The sequence below is a fragment of the Triticum urartu genome, chromosome 5A (genome assembly GCF_056163025.1).
Source record: "Triticum urartu cultivar PI428250 chromosome 5A, HENAU_Tu73, whole genome shotgun sequence".
NCBI lineage: Eukaryota > Viridiplantae > Streptophyta > Magnoliopsida > Poales > Poaceae > Triticum > Triticum urartu.
In genome coordinates, this window is record NC_141877.1 from 488,297,340 (window position 1) to 488,318,469 (window position 21,130).

Consider the following 21,130-nt stretch of genomic DNA (forward strand, 5'->3'; position numbering starts at 1 on the left):
CAACTTGATAGACTTCGGCGAGGCTGCGGAGTGTTCTTTTTCGCACATTGTTTGATGCGAAAGTCTCGAAGACTGTGAGAACGGTACTGGTGTCCTTGGGCTGGCTTTCTGCGGCCTCCGGAATTAAGAGGTCCTCGCCGATTTTGGCCACCTGCCGGAGTATCCAACATGCTCTAAGGCTGTGAGTTGGTGTGGCGTCCTCTGTACTGTGAATTCTACAGGGTCCATCAAGCCATGTTTCCAGTACGGTTCCATGCCCTGTAGAGGGTTTTGGCTTTTTGGTGTTTATCCCGGGTGTCCTTTGATAATGCACCCTCTTAGTTCGGACGGGATTACTATTCAAGGCCGGATCATCCCAAAAATTTATTTCGGTTTTCCAGGCGCTTTCCATCGCACAGTATTTTTGTACTATGGACGCCAAGTCAGTGAAGCGTGTGATGTCACGACGACTTACGGCGTTAAGGATTCCCTTGTCCATGCAATTACTGCAGAAAATTGAGATTGCGTCTTCCTCACGGCAATCCTTTATCCTGTTCATAACCAGGAGGAATCTGGCCCAGTAATGATGTACTGTTTCCTCGGGCCTCTGCCTGATTTGGGAGAGATCGCTTATGATCGGGTGGGCGGGTGTCGTTGAATCTGAAACCTCACCCAATCCAAGATTCGGAGACCGAAGAGTTTCCGAACTCTGAAGTTCGGATTCTTGGATGTTGTCCAGTGAATCTGGCCCGTTGCCTGATCCTAAGCTCAGGTCTTGAGTTACATCTCCTCCTCCACGGGTATCCGGCTTGGAGGGGTCGGGAATTCGGACGTAGCTAGTCCTTAAAATAGGTGAAGGGTCGCCGCACTGCGTCTCTACCACGGCAATGTGGTGGGTGACTTGGGGAGAGTTAATTTCTCTTAGATCGGGTTTAAGCCCAACCTGGTCGTAATCCGTAGCGACCCCCAGGGCGGCGATGCGATCCAAGAGCTTGTTTACGGAAGAGAGCTCCATTGGATCTAGCTGCTCGACGAGCTCCGAGCTGACGTGTAGGTTGCTTTTGATGACCCGAGAGGTCACCGTCGGCGCAACAGCCAAGCAGGCGGTCATGAGGAAACCACCTAGCCGGAGGGGTTGGCCGACAGCCAAGGCTCCCTTAGCAACAGCGCCGTCTTTAAAGACGGGAGGAGGCATCCTTCCTGATTGTGACGGCACAGAGGAACTCTCAATGAAAGCACCAATGTCGGTGTCAAAACCGGCGGATCTCGGGTAGGGGGTCCCGAACTGTGCGTCTAGGCCGGATGGTAACAGGAGGCAGGGAACACGATGTTTTACCCAGGTTCGGGCCCTCTTGATGGAGGTAAAACCCTACGTCCTGCTTGATTAATATTGATGATATGGGTAGTACAAGAGTAGATCTACCACGAGATCAAGGAGGCTAAACCCTAGAAGCTAGCCTATGGTATGATTGTTGTATATGGAGTTGATTTCCTACGGACTACAACCCTCCGGTTTATATAGACACCGGATAGGGTTAGGGTTACATAGAGTCAGTTACAATGGTAGGAGATCTTGAATATCCGCATCGCCAACCTTGCCTTCCACGCCAAGGAAAGTCCCATCCGGACACGGGGCGAAGTCTTCAATCTTGTATCTTCATAGTCCTGGAGTCCGGCTGAAGGTATAGTCCGGCTACCCGAACACCCCCTAATCCAGGACTCCCTCAGTACTTCTTCGAAAGGAAGAGCGAGACCCAACAAACTGTCATTGACTTTGCAAATGAAGCACAACGTCAACACAATGCAAAGATCTTGACAATAAGAAGTGACAACGGCACCGAGTTCAAGAACTACACCTTGGATGAATTTCTTAGTGATGAGGGAATCAAGCATCAATATTCCGCACCATACACCCCTCAACAAAACGGTGTTGCGGAGAGGAAGAACCGGATGTTGATGGATGCGGCAAGGACCATGATGGCGGAGTTCAAGTCTCCGTACAACTTTTGGGCCGAAGCCATCAACACCGCGTGTCATGCATCCAATCGGCTCTACCTCCGCAAGGGCTTGAACAAGACTCCATACGAGATACTCACCGGTAAAAAGCCCAACCTCAAGTACTTTCGGGTATTCGGGTGTAAGTGTTTCATTCTCAAGAAAGGTGTTCGGTTGTCTAAATTTGAGGCTAGAGCTTATGAGGGCATATTTGTTGGCTATGCTACAAACTCTCATGCTTACCGTGTCCTCAATAAATCCACGGGACTTATTGAGGAGACGTGTAATGTGGAGTTTGATGAGAATAACGGCTCCCAAGTGGAGCAAAGTGGCACTTGTGATGTAGGTGATGAAATTCCTCCCCAAGCCATAAGAAGAATGGGTGTTGGCTTTATCCTACCCATTGAGGAACCCCTTGTGGCCGAAGGAGAAGGACAAAGCTCCACTCAAGTGGAGCCATCACCAACCCAAGGCCCACACGCTTCCGAAGAACAACATGAAGTCCCTCATCCTCAAGAACATGACCAAGGGCAAGATCACGCTCAAGACGGTGTTGACACATCAAGTGATGCCCAAGTTCAAGTTCTCTCCTCCGAGCAAGTTCAAGAACAAGAACAAGTCCAAGACGACGCTCAAGATGATCAAGTGACCACTCCTTGTCTCACCCCCGAGGAGGAATTAGAGCGTCGTGCCGCCAAGGTTTCTTCCAAGCTCTCCACCAAGGATCATCTCATGACGAATGTGCTTGGAAGCTTAAGAAAGGGGGTAAGCACTCGTAGACAATTAGCAAATTATTGTGAGCATCACGCGTTTGTCTCTTGTGTGGAACCCCACAAGGTCTATGAAGCGCTAGAAGATCCGGATTGGCTCAATGCCATGCATGAAGAACTCAACAACTTCGAGCGCAACAAAGTGTGGAGATTGGTGCCAAGACCGACTAGGAATCACAATGTCATAGGAACCAAGTGGATATTTAAGAACAAGCAAGATGCCCATGGGATTATCATTCGCAACAAGGCTCGTTTGGTACCACAAGGCTACTCCCAAGTCGAGGGTATCGACTACGGTGAGACCTTTGCTCCCGTTGCTCGTCTTGAATCCATTCGCATGTTGATTGCATATGCTTCTCATCATAACTTTAAGTTACAACAAATGGATGTGAAGAGTGCTTTTCTTAATGGTCCTATTAATGAATTGGTTTACGTCAAGCAACCCCCCGGGTTCGAGGATCCCTACTTTCCCGATCATGTGTATCAACTCGATAAGGCACTCTATGGCCTTAAACAAGCCCCACATGCGTGGTATGACCACCTTACCGAGTTGCTACAAGACCGTGGTTTTGAAGTTGGGCTAATCGACCCCACTCTTTTTACTAAGAAGGTCAAAGGGGAGTTGTTTGTGTGCCAATTATATGTTGATGATATTATCTTTGGTTCCCCTAACAAAGCTTTCAATGAGGAATTTGCCGCTCTCATGACCTCAAAGTTCGAGATGTCCTCCATGGGAGAGTTGAAGTTCTTTCTAGGGTTCGAAGTGAAGCAAAGAAGAGAAGGAACCTTCATCAATCAATCCAAATACACTCAAGACATGCTCAAGAGATTCAAGCTAAGTGACGTCAAGCCAGCCTCCACCCCAATGCCCACCAAGTGCCAACTTGACTTAGATCCCAATGGTAAAGTGGTGGATCAAAAGGTATACCACTCCATGATTGGATCCTTGCTTTACCTTTGTGCATCTAGACCGGACATCATGTTGAGTGTGGGAATTTGTGCACGGTTTGAAGCCGCACCTAAGGAAAGTCACTATGTGGCGTTCAAACGAATCTTTCGATATGTGGCTCATACCCCAAACTTTGGCTTATGGTATCCAAGAGGATCAAACTTCAAGCTTGTAGGGTACTCGGATTCCGATTGGGCGGGAGACAAAGTGGATAGGAAGTCCACTTCCGGAGGGTGCCAATTCCTTGGTAGCTCTTTGGTAAGTTGGTCTTCCAAAAAGCAAAGTTGTGTGTCTCTCTCGTCCACTGAGGTGGAGTATGTTGCCGCCGGTAGTTGTTGTGCACAACTCCTATGGATGAGGCAAACTTTAAAGGATTACGGTGTCACTTGTGACAAAGTGCCTCTTTGGTGTGACAATGAAAGTGCCATCAAGATCTCCCTCAACCCGGTGCAACACTTCAAGACGAAGCATATTGAGATTCGGTATCACTTCATCCGGGATCACATTAGGCGAGGAGAGATCGAGCTCAACTATGTCAACACTCATGACAACCTTGCAGATATTTTCACGAAGCCCTTGGATGAAGCAAGATTTCGCGAGTTAAGGCATGAGCTAAATATCATTGATTTGAGCAATGTGGCTTGAACCCTTGCACACCCCACCACGCTCATTTTGTTGTCTAGTTTAGGTGTAGGCATGGACATAGGGGGAGTGTTGTTCTCTCAATGAACTCTCCCTCCCCCCATTATGCATAAATTGATCAAGTCTTTCATTTTAGCCATTGTTGATGGTTCTTGTGCTTCAAAGACGAGTTTTGGTCATGGGCCCAAGGTTAAAATCTTCACGGTGCCATACCTTTTGACTCAAACATAGGTGGCCTCGGCCACCGCCCTCTTTTAAAGAGGTGTGTCTGGGTCGTTTGCTGGTGTGCTCTTTCTCTTGTCTTTTTTTGTCTTTCCGTTGAGCAAAAGCCTTGTTTGTTTAGTTGCCGTGGCGTGCTGGGTGGTACTACCGCTGTTGGTGCGCGGTACTACCGCTCGTTAGTGGTACTACCGCCCCCCCAGCACGGTACTACCGCTGAGGGACGGGACCAGGGGGTTAAGTCGGGGCAGGGGGAGGTTTCTTCTCCCCCATACCCATTCACTTCACCCCCTCTTTTCTCTTCCTCTCTCCAGCCTCCACTCGCCACGGGAGGGCTCCGGCGGATCTCCGTCTCCGGGGCGTCCCTCTCCATTTCCTTTGGTGGAGTCGATCCCCACCTCGTTCTCTTGCCATGGATGCCAGTATTGCCCCCGTTCCTTCTTTCGTTTTGTCCCGTTTTCAGATCTTGTTTCTTAGGGGCAATGGTGGTTGCATCTCTAGATTTTTGGCTAAATCTAGGCTTGAGTTGGTTGGAGAAGGCAACTAGACTATCTCGATTAGAGTTTGGTAGGATTATTTTTGAATTTGGAAGGCCGGTAGTGCCGGATCTGACCACGGTAGTAGGAAACCGCTGTTTCACCGCCTCGTGCTGTAGGAAACTGCTGTTTCTCCGCCTCGAGCAGTACTACCGCTCTCTTTGGAGCGGTACTACCGCTTGACCTAGAGCGGTACTACCGCTCCCTTTGGGGCGGTACTACCGCGGGCATGTCACGGTACTACCGCTGCATGCCAAATTCCATCATTTTCCTGCCTTACCTTGATCATTTTTGTTGAGTTCGTTGGCTTATGCTCGTTCTTTCTGGTTGTTTTGCGTGTTCTTATGTTTGGCTCCAGGTGATGACCATTCCGAGCAGCAAGGTCGGCGTATCAACCCCGGGCGTGCTACATCAAAACGCTACCGCACCTCAGAGCCAGCCGGTGGTTCCTCGAGCACCCAACCGCCTCCAGCAAGTGCATCTGCAAGTGTTCCTCCACCTCCTCAGCAATCGAAGCGATCCGCCAACAAGCCAAAGGGGAAGACTGTGACTGAGATGACCAACAAGGAGTTTTGGGAGAAGCGTCGCCGCAACCCCTATGCGGTGGACCAAGAACCCACTTTGGTCAACCGCCCGTTCTGGAACCGTTTTCAGTTTGCCATCTATTTTGATGTGATCAAAGCCAAGAAGAATCTTTTTGTTGATGTTCGCTCCATTGACACTGATGCTATGGAGAAGGACCCGGAGTACTTTGGCGAAGCCCTTCAGATGTGCACTCAGCTGAACATTCTCAGGATCATGCAATTCAACAAGGATTTCGATGCAGATTTAGTGGCTCAATTCTATGTCACCGTCCATCTTGGGACGGATGTCGAGAGGACTCTGACATGGATGACCAATGGCAAGCTGCTTTCGGTCAAGTGGAAGGCTTTCATGGAGTTACTTGATGTGGTGGATCACGGACTTGAGACTCCTGTCGGTTTCCGCCCTCACCGCAACGCTACGTCCACCCACAAGCAAGCCCTCTAGCCCTACTACACTGTGAAAGTTCACCCAGTAACTGAGAAGAAGACCTATGAGTTGTCTCCGTATCTGGACATTCTTCATCGCATCTTCCGTGAGACTCTCTTCCCTCGGATCGGGAATCTGGATATGGTCCACTCTTACCTCGTGGACATGCTCCTTTTCTGTCAGCATGAGAAGGAAGCAAGCACTAGAGAGAGCCTGGATATTTCTCATGTCATGTGGTCTGAACTTCTCTCTGCCGTGTCTGAGCGCAAGTGCCCTATATATGGTCCATTCATCATGAGGCTCATTGAGAGGGCCTGGGCACAGACTTATCCCAGAGTGTTGCTAGAAACTGGAGACTTGGTTTCTCATGAGATCAAGTGTCTGAGGAATAAGGACAATTGGACAACGCCTCACACAGGGGGTCCATCTGCTACTGCTGCCACAGGGGGTCCGTCTGCTGCTGCTGCTGCCATGGGGACCGAGGGTGGGGCTGCTACTGATGATCATGAGGAGGACTTTGGCCCCTCTAGTACAGAACCGTCGTGGGCACAGAAGCTTAAGCGCAAGATGAAGAAGCTTTTCTGCATGGAGTCTCATGGTCAGTACATGACTCATGTGGCGGAGAAGCATGCCAGGACGCGCCACAAGGAGCTCATGCGTCAGATGGGAGCAACAGTTGCCAGTGGGTCTGAGGGTCAGATCACTGAAGAGGAGGACTGGATTCATCAGAATTGCCATTGGACCGACTCCGATGCCGAGCAGTTTTCGACCCACGATGAAGATGCAGAGATGTGATGTTCGAGATCGTCTTCTTCCCATCACCTGGAGTCGTAGCGTCACTCTTTGCCCTTTTTGGTGTCTCGCTGCCAAAGGGGGAGAGAGTGTAGGGATTTGTGTTTTTGTCGTGCTTTGAGTCGTTGAGTCGTCTTATGGTTTCTTGTTGTGTGTTCTCTCGGTGTCTTTATTTGGTTTGGTTTGGTGTGAGACCTAAGTTCTAGACATATGGTGCGAGACATATGCTCCCTATCGCTACCTTATTACTTATGTCTTTTCAGAGTACTGTAGTTTATTATGAGATGCATGCTTGTCCTGTTTATTCTCTTCTCTCATATATCTTGTGCTTAGTATTGTTGGACTATAAAATATAGGGGGAGTGTTGATTTGAATGTGTGTGTCGTGCCATATCTTGGTGCACACATTCTGGGGGAGCCCGTCTATATTTTGTAGTTCTTAGTTTTCTTTGTTTTATTTCTTTTCCTTGTGCAAATCCCTAGTTGTCATCAATCCACCAAAAAGGGGGATATTGTTACGGCATATCTCTCTCAAGATAGTTTTGGTGATTGATGACAACATGTTTGCGGACTAATCTTGTGCTTTGAATAATTCACAAATTCTCCCCTGGCACGAGACGCTTTCTTCCCCTCAGAGTGTATTTCAAGACGGTGTAGCTCTTTCGTTTCTTTCTCGGTGGACTAGTTGCGTATAGGGCACCGTACTATCAAGAGGGGGTCCGCTGGGGTATTGCATGGGTGGAATCATCACGTACACATCAGCTTCTCACCCTCCGAGCATCTCCTTTTCATTGAAGAGATCTCTCCTCTCTTCCTTGTCCTGTCTGGGTCCAAGCGGTAGTACCGCGCAACCCAGCGGTAGTACCGCTGAGGAGCCAAGCGGCAGTACCGCTCCACAGCGGTAGTACCGCCCGTGGCTCCACAGCAGTAGTACCGCTGGGGGCCTGGCACCTCCGCCTTGTCCTCAGCATCTTTGAGAGATTCTCTCTCTCTTTCTCTCGCGCCCCAGCGGTAGTACCGCACTGCCTGCGGTAGTACGGCCGAAGGGTCACAAGCGGCAGTACCGCTCCACAGCGGTAGTACCGCCCGTGACCCCACTGTCGTAGTACCGCTGGGCAGTCTGGCTCCTACCGCCTCGATTCAAGAGGTCTTTTTCTCGTGTCGGGTTTTGCGGCACTATTTACGGTTGTAGAGGCGGTAGTACCATTCCAGGAGCGGTAGTACCGCCCCTACCACCGTGGTAGTACCGCATTTGGGTCCTTTCCCTACTAGTCTCCTCAGCGCGGTAGTACCGCTGGCTGGCGCGGCAGTACCGCTGTCCTGGCGGTAGTACCGCCCCCTCTCAGCGGTAGTACCGCCCTGTGCGGGGCTGGTTGGTGGGGGGCAACGGGATTGTTGCCCCCACTATAAAAGGGAGTCCCCTTCTTCTCTCTCACTCACCTCTTCCTCCCCCAAGCTCCATTTATTGCTCAAGCTCCATTAAATGCTCCAAGCTCCATTTTCGCCCGATCTATCTCTCTAGCCAATCAAACTTGTTGATTTGCTCGGGAGTGGTTGAGAAGGCCCCGATCTACACTTCCACCAAGAAATTTTCGATTCCCCCAGTCATCCCTAGCGGATCTTGTTACTCTTGGGTGTTTGAGCACCCTAGACGGTTGAGGTCACCATGGAGCCATAGTCCATTGTGGTGAAGCTTCGTGGTCTTGTTGGGAGCCTCCGATTAAGTTGTGGAGATTGCCCCAACCTTGTTTGTAAAGGTTCGGTCGCCGCCTTCAAGGGCAACAATAGTGGAATCACGGCATCTCGCATTGTGTGAGGGCGTGAGGAGAATACGGTGGCCCTAGTGGCTTCTTGGGGAGCATTGTGCCTCCACACCGCTCCAACGGAGACGTACTTCCCTTCAAAAGGAAGGAACTTCGGTAACACATCCTCGTCTTCACCGGATCCACTCTTGGTTATCTCTTACCTTTACTTGTGCAAGCTCTTTAGTGTTTCTTCCCTTGCTTGCTTGTATGCTTGTTGTTATTGCATCATATAGGTTGCTCACCTAGTTGCACATCTAGACAACCTACTTTGATGCAAAGTTTAATTTGGTAAAGAAAAGTAAAAATTGGTAGTTGCCTATTCACCCCCCCCCTCTAGTCAACCATATCGATCCTTTCATCTGTGATGTCTCTTACCGATCTACCGCTATTATTTTGAGGTTATGCATTAGAGACAGCTGCATTCACTTTATATAGGACACCATATAAGTCTGTTGAGACGATGCCGTATGAACATTGGTTTGGCAAGAAACCAAAGTTTTCGTTTCTTAATGTTTGGGGATGTGATGCTTAAGGCTTCAGCCGGAGAAGCTCGAACCCAAAAGCGGACAAACACATCTTCATAGGATACCCAAAGGTGACAGTTGGGTATACCTTCTATCTCAGATCCGAGGGCAAATTGTTTGTCGCTAAGAACATGTCCTTTCTCGAGAAGGAGTTTCTCTCGAATGAATTGAGTGGGAGGAAGATAGAACTTGATGAGGTTGTCGAACCTTTACTTGAACCATAGAGTGATGCAACACAGAAAGATGTTTTCTGTGGCGCCTACGCCTGTTGAAGAGGAAGTTAATGATAGTGATCATGAAGCTTCGGATCAAGTTGCTATTGAACCTCATAGGTCGACAAGGATATGTACTACTCCTGAGTGGTACGGTAATCCTGTCTTAGATATCATCTTGTTAGACAACAATGAACCTACGAGTTATGGAGAAGCGATGGTGGGCCCCTATTCCGACAAATGGTTAGAAGCCATGAAATCCGAGATAGGATCCATGTATCAGAACAAAGTATGGACTTTGGTGGACTTGCCCGATGATCGGCAAGCCATTGAGATAAATGGATCTTTAAGAAGAAGACGGACGTGGGCGGTAATGTTACCGTCTATGAAGCTCGACTTGTGGGAAAGAATCTTTTCACAAGTTCAAGGAGTTGACTACGATGAGAATTTCTCACCCGTAGCGATGCTTAAGTCTGTCGAAATCATGTTAGCATCTGACAGATGGATGTCAAAACGAGTTTTCGTAAGAAAAAGTTGTATGTGATGCAATAAAAGGTTTTGTCGATCCTAAAGATGCTAAAAGGTATGCTGGCTCCAGCAATCCTTCTATGGACTAGAGCAAGCATCTCGGAGTCAGAATACATGCTTTGATAGAGTGATCAAAGCTTTTAGGTTTATACAATGTTTGATAGAAACTTGTATTTACAAGAAAATGAGTGGGAGCACTACAACATTTCTGATAAGTATATGTGGATGACATATTGTAGATCTGAAATAATGTAGAATTTCTGGAAAGCATAAACGGTTGTTTGAAGAGTGTTTTTCAAAGGAAGACCTGGATAAAGCTGCTTACATATTGGGCATCAAGATCTATAGAAATAGATCAAGACACCTGATGATACTTTCAAAGAACGCACACCTTGACATGTTTTTTAAGGAGTTCAAAATAGATCAGTCAAAGAAGGGGTTCTTACCTGAGTTGTAAGGTGTGAAGTTGAGTAAGACTCAAAGCTTGACCACGACAGAAGAAAGAGGAAGGACGAAGGTCGTCCCCTATGATCTTGTCATAGGCTCTATACGGTATGCCATGCTGAGTACCGCACCTGATGTGTGCCTTGCCACATGTCTGGCAAGAGGGTACAAAGGTGATCTAGGACTGGATCACCAGATAGCGGTCAAAATTGTCCTTGGAGGAATAAGGAAATGTTTCTCGGTTATGGAGGTGATAAAGAGTTCGACGTAAAGAGTTACGTCGATGCAAGCTTAACACCTATCCGGATAGCTCTGAGTAGAGATATGGATACCTATAATGGAGCAACAATTTGGAATAGCTCCAAGTGGAACGTGGTAGCAGCATCTACGATATGACATAAAGTTTTGCGAAATACATAGGGATCTAAATATGGCAAGACCCGTTGACTACAACCTCTCTCACAAGCATAACATGATCAAACCCAGAACTCTTTGAGTGTTTATCACATAATGATGTGAACTAGATCATTGAGTCTAGTAGACTCTTGGATGTTGGTCACATGGCGATGTGACCTATGAGTGTTAATCACATGGCGATGTGAACTAGATTATTGACTCTAGTGCAAGTGGGAGACTGTTGGAAATATGCACTAGAGGCAATAATAAATTAGTTATTATTATATCATATTTCATTGTTCATGATAATCGTTTATTAACCATGCTGGAATTGTATTGATAGGAAACTCAGATACATGTGTGGATACATAGACAACACCATGTCCCTAGTAAGCCTCTAGTTGACTAGCTCGTTGATCAATAGATGGTTACAGTTTCCTGACCATGGACATTGGATGTCGTTGATAACGGGATCACATCATTAGGAGAATGATGTGATGGACAAGACCCAATCCTAAGCCTAGCACAAGATCGTGTAGTTCGTATGCTAAAGCTTTTCTAATGTCAAGTATCATTTCCTTAGACCATGAGATTGTGCAACTCCCGGATACCGTAGGAGTGCTTTGGGTGTGCCAAACGTCACAACGTAACTGGGTGGATATAAAGGTACACTACAGGTATCTCCGAAAGTGTCTGTTGGGTTGGCACGAATTGAGACTGGGATTTGTCACTCCGTGTAAACGGAGAGGTATCTCTGGGCCCACTCGGTAGGACATCATCATAATGTGCACAATGTGACCAAGGAGTTGATCACGAGATGATGTGTTACGGAACGAGTAAAGAGAGTTGCCGATAACGAGATTGAACAAGGTATCGGGATACCGACGATCGAATCTCGGGCAAGTACTATACCGCTAGACAAAGGGAATTGTATACGGGATTGATTAAATCCTTGACATCGTGGTTCATCCGATGAGATCATCGTGGAGCATGTGGGAGCCAACATGGGTATCCAAATCCCGCTGTTGGTTATTGACCGAAGAGTTGTCTCGGCCATGTCTGCATGACTCCCGAACCCGTAGGGTCTACACACTTAAGGTTCGATGACGCTAGGGTTATAGGGAAAGTATGTACGCGGTTACCGAATGTTGTTCGGAGTCCCGGATGAGATCCCGGACATCACGAGGAGTTCCGGAATGGTCCGAAGGTAAAGATTAATATATAGGAAGTATGGTTTTGGCCACCGGAAGTGTTCCGGGCATCACCGGTAGTGTACCGGGACCACCGGAGGGGTCCGGGGGTCCACCGGGAGGAGCCACCAGCCCCGGAGGCCTACATGGGCCAATAGTGGGAAGGGACCAGCCCCTAGGTGGGCTGGGGCGTCTCCTACCAAGGCCCAAGGCGCCTCCTAGAGGGGAGGGGGGCAAACCCTAGGGCAGATGGGCCTTAAGGCCCACCCTAGGTGCGCCTCCTCTCTCTCCCCCCTTGGCCGCAACCCTAGATGGGTTTTGGGGCTGCCGCCACCCCTAGGGAGGGAACCCTAGATGGGGGCGCAGCCCCTCCCCTTCCCCTATATATACTTGAGGTATTGGGGGCTGCAAGATACACGAGATCATCTCCCTCTTGGCGCAGCCCTACCTCTCTCCCTCCCCGTCTCTCGTAGTGCTTGGCGAAGCCCTGCTGGAGTTCCGCGCTCCTCCACCACCACCACGCCGTCGTGCTGCTACTTGATGGAGTCTTCCCCAACCTCTCCTTCCTCCGTGCTGGATCAAGGCGTGGGAGACGTCTCCGTTCCGTACGTGTGTTGAACACGGAGGTGCCATCCGTTCGGCGCTAGGATCATCGGTGATTTGGATCACGACGAGTACGACTCCATCAACCCCGTTCACTTGAACGCTTCCGCTTAGCGATCTACAAGGGTATGTAGATGCACTCTCCTTCCCCTCGTTGCTAGATTACTCCATAGATTGATCTTGGTGATGCGTAGAAAATTTTAAATTTCTGCCACGATCCCCAACATAAACTTGTTGCACATTTTTGATGTTCCACAAAAGTTCAAAGTCATGAGCCTAATAGTTGAAACCATAAAGAGGACAGCTGCAAATCAGAAGAGGAGTTGTGGGTATGCCCCACAGATCCAGGAGCTGATTAACTCCAAGATGGGCACCGACACATATCTGCTGGACAAGGAGCACTTGCCCATCTACCCAGAATTTGAGGAGAACACTATGGTTATGAATGAGGATGAACCATCTTCTGCGCACGTTCAAGCAAAGAGGGAGAAGGCAAAGGTTGGGAAAGCTGCAAGGATGCCAACCATGGAAGAGGCATCTCAGTATCTTCTGAAGAGCAAGCAAGATCATCTTGGCTACTTGATTGCATCCACTCTGAGGATTGAGAAGGGACTGGCCACCCTGACTCAAAACCAGGAGAGCCTGGAAAGGATCATAGAGCAGAAGTTCTATGACTTGGATGTGAAGGTAACTGAGATCCATTCTGTTGTGGAGCAACTTCAGGATGATATGCAGGAGAGGAAGGGTAAGACAACCACTGATGCATTTGCCAGAGTGCCTAGAGCTCAGAGATCTGCTGCAGTGCCTGTTCCAGACACCAGAGCAACTTCATCTGCACCAGCTACAGCTTCAGTGCCACCAGCTCCAGCACCTACCCCATCAGCTCCATCTACATCGACTGAAGCCTTCGTTCTTGGAGTTATCCAGACACCACCACCTGAAGACCAAGCTTGAGAGACGATTTAGTGCTATGCATTTTCTAGGAACTTTTTGGTAACTTGTTGCCAAAGGGGGAGAAAAATGTATAGATCATAGGCTTCAAGAGAGAGTGTTTCCTTTTATTCCCTCTTGCTTTGGTGGTTGAATTTTATTTGCTTTGCTTGTTTGAGATACTTTCTGTCTGCGTGATACTTGGATGATCATATGTGTTTGATCATATGCCACTTTAATGCTTGTTGGATGACATTATCTTTTTATCCCTATATGATCATTCACTTTGCTTGGTGATGAGTGCATGTATTTAATTATTATCATTTTGAGCGCTCCACCAAGATGTATGTGACATGGAAGAGTAACCCATGAGCCTAACTCTCTGTGCATTTGCAGTCCAAAGCAAATCATAAACTATGCACAAAGTTAGGGGGAGCTCTTGCTTTTCACATACTTCTCAAAGCGACAATGTTTTTCACTCTTATTGTCATTTGTCGAAGCTTTGATCTATATGTTGTCATCAATTACCAAAAAGGGGGAGATTGAAAGTGCAACTATCCCTAGGTGGTTTTGGTAATTCCTGACAACATATAGCTCATTGAGCTAATGCTATTCCAAGATTAATATTTCAGGAAAAGCTCAATGAATGGCATGGCATGGATGAGGAAAGTGGACCCCTCAAAATACTAAGGACAAAAAGATTGGCTCAAGCTCAAAGCTCAAGACTCTACATTTTATATTTTAGTGATTCAAGATCACATTGAGTCTATAGGAAAAGCCAATACTATCAAGGAGGGATGAGGTGTTGCTTGATGAGGTTCTTGCTTCATAGTGCTTAGTGATATGCTCCAAAACCCTCAACTACCTTCCCACATCCACATATGACCTAAATCATAAGTGGGATGCTTGTTCAAGTAAGAACAGCACCCAAGCACCGGTCCACCCACATATCAAATTATCAAAGTATCGAACGCGAATCATATGAACGTGATGAAAACTAGCTTGACGATATTCCCATGTGTCCTCGGGAGCGCTTTTCCTATTATAAGAGTTTGTTCCGGCTTGTCCTTTTCTACAAAAGGATTGGGCCACCTTGCTGCACCTTATTTACTTTTGTTACTTGTTGCTCGTTACAATTTATACCATCACAAAACTATCTGTTACCACTTATTTCAGTACTTGCAAAGAATACCTTGTTGAAAACCGCTTATCATTTCCTTCTGCTCCTCGTTGGGTTCGACACTCTTACTTATCGAAAGGACTACGATAGATCCCCTATACTTGTGGGTCATCACCGGCCGCAGAGAGGGCCATCGTCTTCTCGAGGCCCGGCCATTGGCGCTCATCGTGCGTGTGCATGGAGTCCTCCATGACACGCGCCATGAGTCGGGCCTCCTCCTCCGCTATCATGCGAGGAGGTGGAGGTGGCGACGGAGATGGGGAAGACGACGTCATGGGCGTCAGGCCGCGCACCCGCGTATGCCCGCGCACCTCCCGACGTGGCCGCCGCGGCCCCAACACCGTGCCGGCGAAGTACGACGCGCGCCACACGTCGTGCTCGTCCTGGAGCCAAGTGTCCCACGGGACGGAGTCGGGGGTGTACCTCTCGTCGTCGAATAGGTCGTCGGGGAGGAGGCGGCGGCGGCGCTCGATCTCATCGCGCCTGGCACGGCCGCTCGCTGGCACCGGCGGGATGGGGACCCGGTCCGCGGAGAGGTGCCAGTTGTTGGGGAGGTGCACGTCGCTTCACGGGACCGGCGTCCTCGTCTCCCAGTACCGCCAGCACACATCCACGGCCAGGTACCACCAGTCGTGCTCGCCGGCGGCCTAGGCGCGATAGTGAAGGGGGCAGGCGCGGGGGCTCGAATGGAGGAGCGTGGCGGTGATGCGGGCTCCTCCTTCTTGACGGAGCCGCGGCGGTGATACGTCTCCGTCGTATCTACTTTTCCAAACACTTTTGCCCTTATTTTGGACTCTAACTTGCACGATTTGAATGGAACTAACCCGGACTGACGCTGTTGTCAGCAGAATTGCCATGGTGTTATTTATGTGCAGAAACAAAAGTTCTTGGAATAACCTGAAACTCCGCGGAGATTATTTTTGAAAATAATAAAAAATACTGGCAAAGAATCAAGGCCAGGGGGCCCACACCCTAGCCGCGAGGGTGGGGGGCGCCCCTGCCCTCCTGGGCGCGCCCCCTGCCTCGTGGCCCCCCTAGAGCTCCACCGATCTCAACTCCAACTCCATATATTCGTGTTCGGGGAGAAAAAAATAGAGGAGAAAGATTCATCGCGTTTTATGATACGGAGCCACCGCCAAGCCCTAAACTCTCTCAGGAGGGCTGATCTGGAGTCCGTTCGGGGCTCCGGAGAGGGGAATCTGTCGCCGTTGTCATCATCAACCTTCCACCATCACCAATTTCATGATCTCACCGCCATGCGTGAGTAATTCCATCATAGGCTTGCTGGACGGTGATGGGTTGGATGAGATTTATCATGTAATCGAGTTAGTTTTGTTAGGGTTTGATCCCTAGTATTCACTATGTTCTGAGATTGATGTTGCTATGCTTAATGCTTGTCGCTAGGACCCGAGTGCCATGATTTCAGATCTGAAGCTATTATGTTTTCATGAATATATGTGTGTTCTTGATCCTATCTTGCAAGTCTATAGTCACCTACTATGTGTTATGATCCTGCAACCCCGAAGTGACAATAGTCGGGACCATTCCCGGTGATGACCATAGTTTGAGGAGTTCATGTATTCACCATGTGTTAATGCTTTGGTCCGGTACTCTATTAAAAGGAGGCCTTAATATCCTTTAGTTTCCATTAGGACCCCGCTGCCACGGGAGGGTAGGACAAAAGATGTCATGCAAGTTCTTTTCCATAAGCATGTATGACTATATTCGGAATACATGCCTACATTACATTGATGAATTGGAGCTAGTTCTGTGTCACCCTATGTTATGACTGTTACATGATGAACCACATCCGGCATAATTCTCTATCACCGATCCATTGCATATGAGCTTTCCATATATTGTTCTTCGCTTATTTATTTTTCCGTTGCTATTGTTATCATCACTATAAAATACCAAAAATATTACTTTTGCTGCCATTACCTTTTACCACCGTTACCATTACTATCATATTACTTTGCTACTAAATACTTTGCTGCAGGTATTAAGTTATCCAGGTGTGGTTGAATTGACAACTCAGCTGCTAATACTTGAGAATATTCTTTGGCTCCCCTTGTGTCGAATCAATAAATTTGGATTGAATACTCTACCCTCGAAAACTGTTGCGATCCCCTATACTTGTGGGTTATCAGGCGCGCGTCCCGAGGAGGAGCTGGCCTCACGGTCGTGCTTCCCCTTGCGGTCGTGCTTCCAAAGGCCCATGGTTGCGGCCGACCGGCGAGGTCGACGACGGGAAGCGGCTAGGGTTTCGAGGGTGTCGGGTTTCGAGGGGGTAGAGAGGGGTCGAAGTGGGAACTGTGGACGACGACCGGTCCACAGCTTCCCATTTAAGAAGGACGGTGACCCTTCGTTGTGCGGATGACAGGTGGGGCCACCCTCCCTTGCGCATTTATGTTGGCGGGTGGGAGGTAGGTGGTCGCCTGCCACGCGGCCCCGACGCGGACGTTCGAAGCGTCCGTTCGCTATCCGCCGCGACCCAAACCCGGCGCAAGTTTGCGCTTGAAATGGATCGGCCCGGACACAAAACGGATCAGATGGGTCCGGGCCGTCGCGCGCTGGGCTGCCCTGTTTGTCCGTTTTTTTTAAGGGTGCTTCACCTTTTTTTTAGACAATCCTTTTGTTTTTGTGAGCGGAGGAGCATGGCCTTGTTGGGCCTGGTAGAACTGGGCCCGTTTCGAACCCAAACCCAAGCCCAGGTCTCGTGGAGCGGGTCAACGGCCGCCACATAAACCCCTGCTTCTCCCCTGTCTCTCTCCCGACACTCTCCGCTCTCCTCTTCCCCTTGCCCCCCTCGTCTTCCGCCGGAACTAGGGTTTTAGCGGTCCTCGCCCGTCCGGCCGTCGCCCTCCGGAGCCATCAGCCATGGACGCCTCGGCCGAGCTGCAGCGGTTCATCGAGGTGAGAGCTCCCTCGGCGCAGCTTCCCCTCAATCGATTTCAAAATTTCTCGAGCCCCGCCCGAAGCACGCGCCGTCCCGGCCGCCGCTGGCCCTCGGATTTCCGAGCCCCGCGCGCTCCACTTCGCGGCGCACCTGCCCTGCCCTAGGCGTGGCCGCGGGCGGGGGGTCGCCCTTGCTCGTGCTCGTTCCAGGCGTCGCGTGGTAGTGGATTTTCGTTTTCCATGAAGCGGGCCGGTTTCGGCTGTTGCGCGGATCCGTCTGTTGGTACAGGCTATGCTCGCTGGGTGCTAGAGGATGGGGGATTCTGGGGGTTTCATAGCGCTGATTGTGTGGGTGACTGGAACGGTTGAGTGGTCGCACGGTCCACACTGCCTGTTCTTACATGTTAGTGCCTGCTAACCTTGGTTTCAGAGGGCTTCATGTCTGCGTTTCCGTTGTGCGACTGGTGGTAGCAGCTCTGAGTGATTCCGTTCTTCAGCTTTAGCTGCCACCTTCTGTCTCTGTTGCGCAACCGGCGTAGCCTTGAGGATTCCCTTCATCGACTTAAGCTAGCAGGCTATTTTCCTTGCAAGCACTTGCCTTGTGATTCAGTTGCTGGCATTTCTTATTTCAAACCTGTGAGCGGCTGCGGTTGTGATGTATAGCAGTTTCTAGATACCCATGCAAGCCTATGAGTTTTGGCCCAGCCGATGTTCTAGGTTCTCCAATTATAACTTTACTAAACTAATAAATCTCGTTCTGTAGTTTTAGCTTGCAGGTAGTATTGGCCCTGGCCCATACCAACATAACGTGTAACGATTATTTAGTGGCATCTTTACGAGATGCAGTTAATGTTATCAATTCCTTTTTCTACTAGGTTTCACGGTTCAACAGATGCACATAAGTGTTGAACCACCTGCAGGATGGGTTCTACTATGATATATATGTAAACATGGGTGTGAGCGTCATCCTTCAGAATGCCATAATATTGTGCTCTGTTTGCAAGTGTCTGTCGGGTTAGTTTGGGCCTTTTGGTGTGGGGGGGAATGGATAGTCAGTTACGCACAAAGTTTGCTGTATGTATTTGTAGACAAAGTAGAGCCGTTATCATCGGTATCTTATGTTCTGGTGTCAGATTCGTACTATACTATCTTTCTTGAAAACTGAAAGGCATAACCTGCGTTTACCTTTTGCTACTTATTTGTTACCAGGGTGGCTCATATTTGAGTGTCGCCCCTGACCATTACCCATCTGTTACCAGGGTGATTCATTAGTTGACGCGGGCAACTTATCCATTACCCGATGGTGTGCCCCAACTTCCAAGTCTTAACCCAAATTCTGTATTTGTATACTCAGCAAGAGAAGGAGAAGATGATGGTGAGCGAGATGATCGGCAAGGTGACGAGCGAGTGCTGGGACAAGTGCATCACAGGCGCTCCCGGGAGCAAGTTGAGCTCCGGCGAGACGAGCTGCCTGAGCAACTGCGCGCAGAGGTTCATCGACATGAGCGAGATGATCGCCAAACGTTTTGGCGCGCACTAGAACAGGGCCACCACATGCAAGCGTGCAGTTGCTTCCTGGCCTTTTGAGTCATGTGTCTTTCGACGTGAGCGGATTTTGGTGTGGCGGTGAGAGATGCATATCAGTGGGGTTTTAACTGAATGAACACCGAAGTATGCCTGTCGTTGTCGCCATCCTTGTAATTCTCGCACTCTGGGTTGAACTTTTGACCGTGCTTCCAGGGGCAAGCAAGAAGTTTGGCCTGTTTGAACGCCAAGGATGGTGTGGTGTTTCCATTTCGTTTTGGTCCTCTGGCTATTTCGGTCCGTCTGCCCAACCTATTTATTTATTCAGAGAAGATTTGCTGGAGACCTGACCTGTTCATCTGATTTCTGGGCCAACATTTGTTGTTGGTCCGCAACAACCGCGCAATCATTCGTCGCGAATTCTGGGATCCATTGCATCTCCCGATTGATTGACCTCTCATGACGGGTACGGATGGCTGGCTTGTGTTGTGAAGTTGGAGTAGTACGAAAGTCTCTTGCAGAGACGTAGGATATTTCAGAGGGTACTTACTATATGCGCACAAGCAATCACAAATCTTCTTTAGCTTGGCTGTGAGTTAAGGGGTACATGTACGATCTCGATTCACATACCAACAACCAACCAGCCAGCCAGATTTGGCACCTTTTTATAAAGATAAAGAAAAAGAGAAAGGTGGTGTGGACCGACGATCTCGATCACGAGCAGCAGCGGGCAGGAAGCAAGGACGACGCTGGACCAGCAGCGGTGCGGTGCAGGACAGCAAACAGGAGTGTCGCCCACGACCAAAATGTAGGTGCTGGGAATGAATGAAATGGCACTCGTGGAAAAGTAAATCCCGCAGGCAGGGACAAGGAACGACGAGCTCATCTCCTCTACATTTTTCTTTCTTGTTATTAAATAAAAAGGAAGGGAAACTGAGACCAAGTTGGTGCGCGCATAAGCAGAGTACGCCAACCTCTTCCTTTGCGCAACCGAAAGAAAAGTGCAGACGTTGCCTATGCGTTTCGGGCGCCTTTTTTATTCAGTTTTGCTAGAACTCATCTAGATGAGATATAATTTGGTCTCATTCATCTTTTATAGCCATTGGATGTGATGCTATATGGTGCTATAAGATGCGTGTGTGCTGACGTGGATGTTATATGTTCTTGTTTTCCAAGTGAATGAGACCAAATTATATCTCATCTGGATGAGTTCTAGGTACTCCCTTTTTTATTGGCGAGATGAGATGGCAAGGTTGTCGTCCTCTTCTTTCCCCGTGGAACTGGTTTTGGACGGACGAACCCGCCACGCCTCGGAAGGCACGCAACGACGCTTTCACGTGCCTCGCCTGGCCTTGGTCACCCCGGCGGCTTTTGTTTACGCTTTTGGTTCCGTGGGAGTGTCACCTTTCACGAGCATGGGAAATGAGAGACGGGTGAATGAATGCAGCCCCAAGCACTCCCTTCGTTTCAAATTAATATGTTTTTTATGTTACCTTTTTCATCAGGTCTGCAAAAATATGTTGACCTCTAATTAGTTTCGTTAGATTTTAATAAAATATAAGGTTTACTTCAATGTTTAAGAGTCATGGACCATTTTTAGACCGTGGAGGAAAAAACTGGCATCTGTAATCTATATCTACGTTAATATAAAAAGATTCAAAGAGGCAGATCTAATTAACCTTGGTCATCAAATCATGTCAATCCAACGACCTAGATTTTCCTCGGAAAAAAAACCCTAGATTTTCTTCGCAAAAAAAAGACCTATATTACTCCAATGATGAGTGTTCAACATGTTTAGCGCGTAATTAATACCATACCAAATATCAACGTCGGTGCTAATCACATACAATAATTAATGTTTAACTGATATTCTAGCACAACTACCTAATATAAACATGCAACTAAAATGTAATTAATATCCTAAGTGCAATTAATTTCCTCCCTAATATTAACATGCATTATGCGTAGGCATTTACTAGTTGATGCAAGTGTCACATAAGGAAA

General features: G+C 48.6%; 1 protein-coding gene across 1 annotated transcript; it reads left to right on the forward strand.

The window, feature by feature from the left end:
• Positions 1-17,462: 17,462 nt before the first annotated feature.
• Positions 17,463-19,399, forward strand: LOC147972159 (mitochondrial import inner membrane translocase subunit TIM8-like). The gene is made up of 2 exons (XM_087521320.1): positions 17,463-17,620; positions 18,957-19,399. Exons 1-2 carry the CDS (start codon positions 17,585-17,587, stop codon positions 19,140-19,142), a joined length of 222 nt encoding a protein of 73 aa, XP_087377446.1. The 5' UTR covers positions 17,463-17,584; the 3' UTR covers positions 19,143-19,399.
• The last annotated feature ends 1,731 nt before the right edge of the window (positions 19,400-21,130 follow it).

What these genes read in the sequence shown, in the direction of transcription:
- LOC147972159 (XM_087521320.1), top strand. Translation starts at nt 17,585, where the DNA reads ATGGACGCCTCGGCCGAGCTGCAGCGGTTCATCGAG. An exon ending in AGCTGCAGCGGTTCATCGAG is followed by an intron (nt 17,621 to 18,956) that starts GTGAGAGCTCCC and finishes TTGTATACTCAG; the next exon opens with CAAGAGAAGGAGAAGATGAT.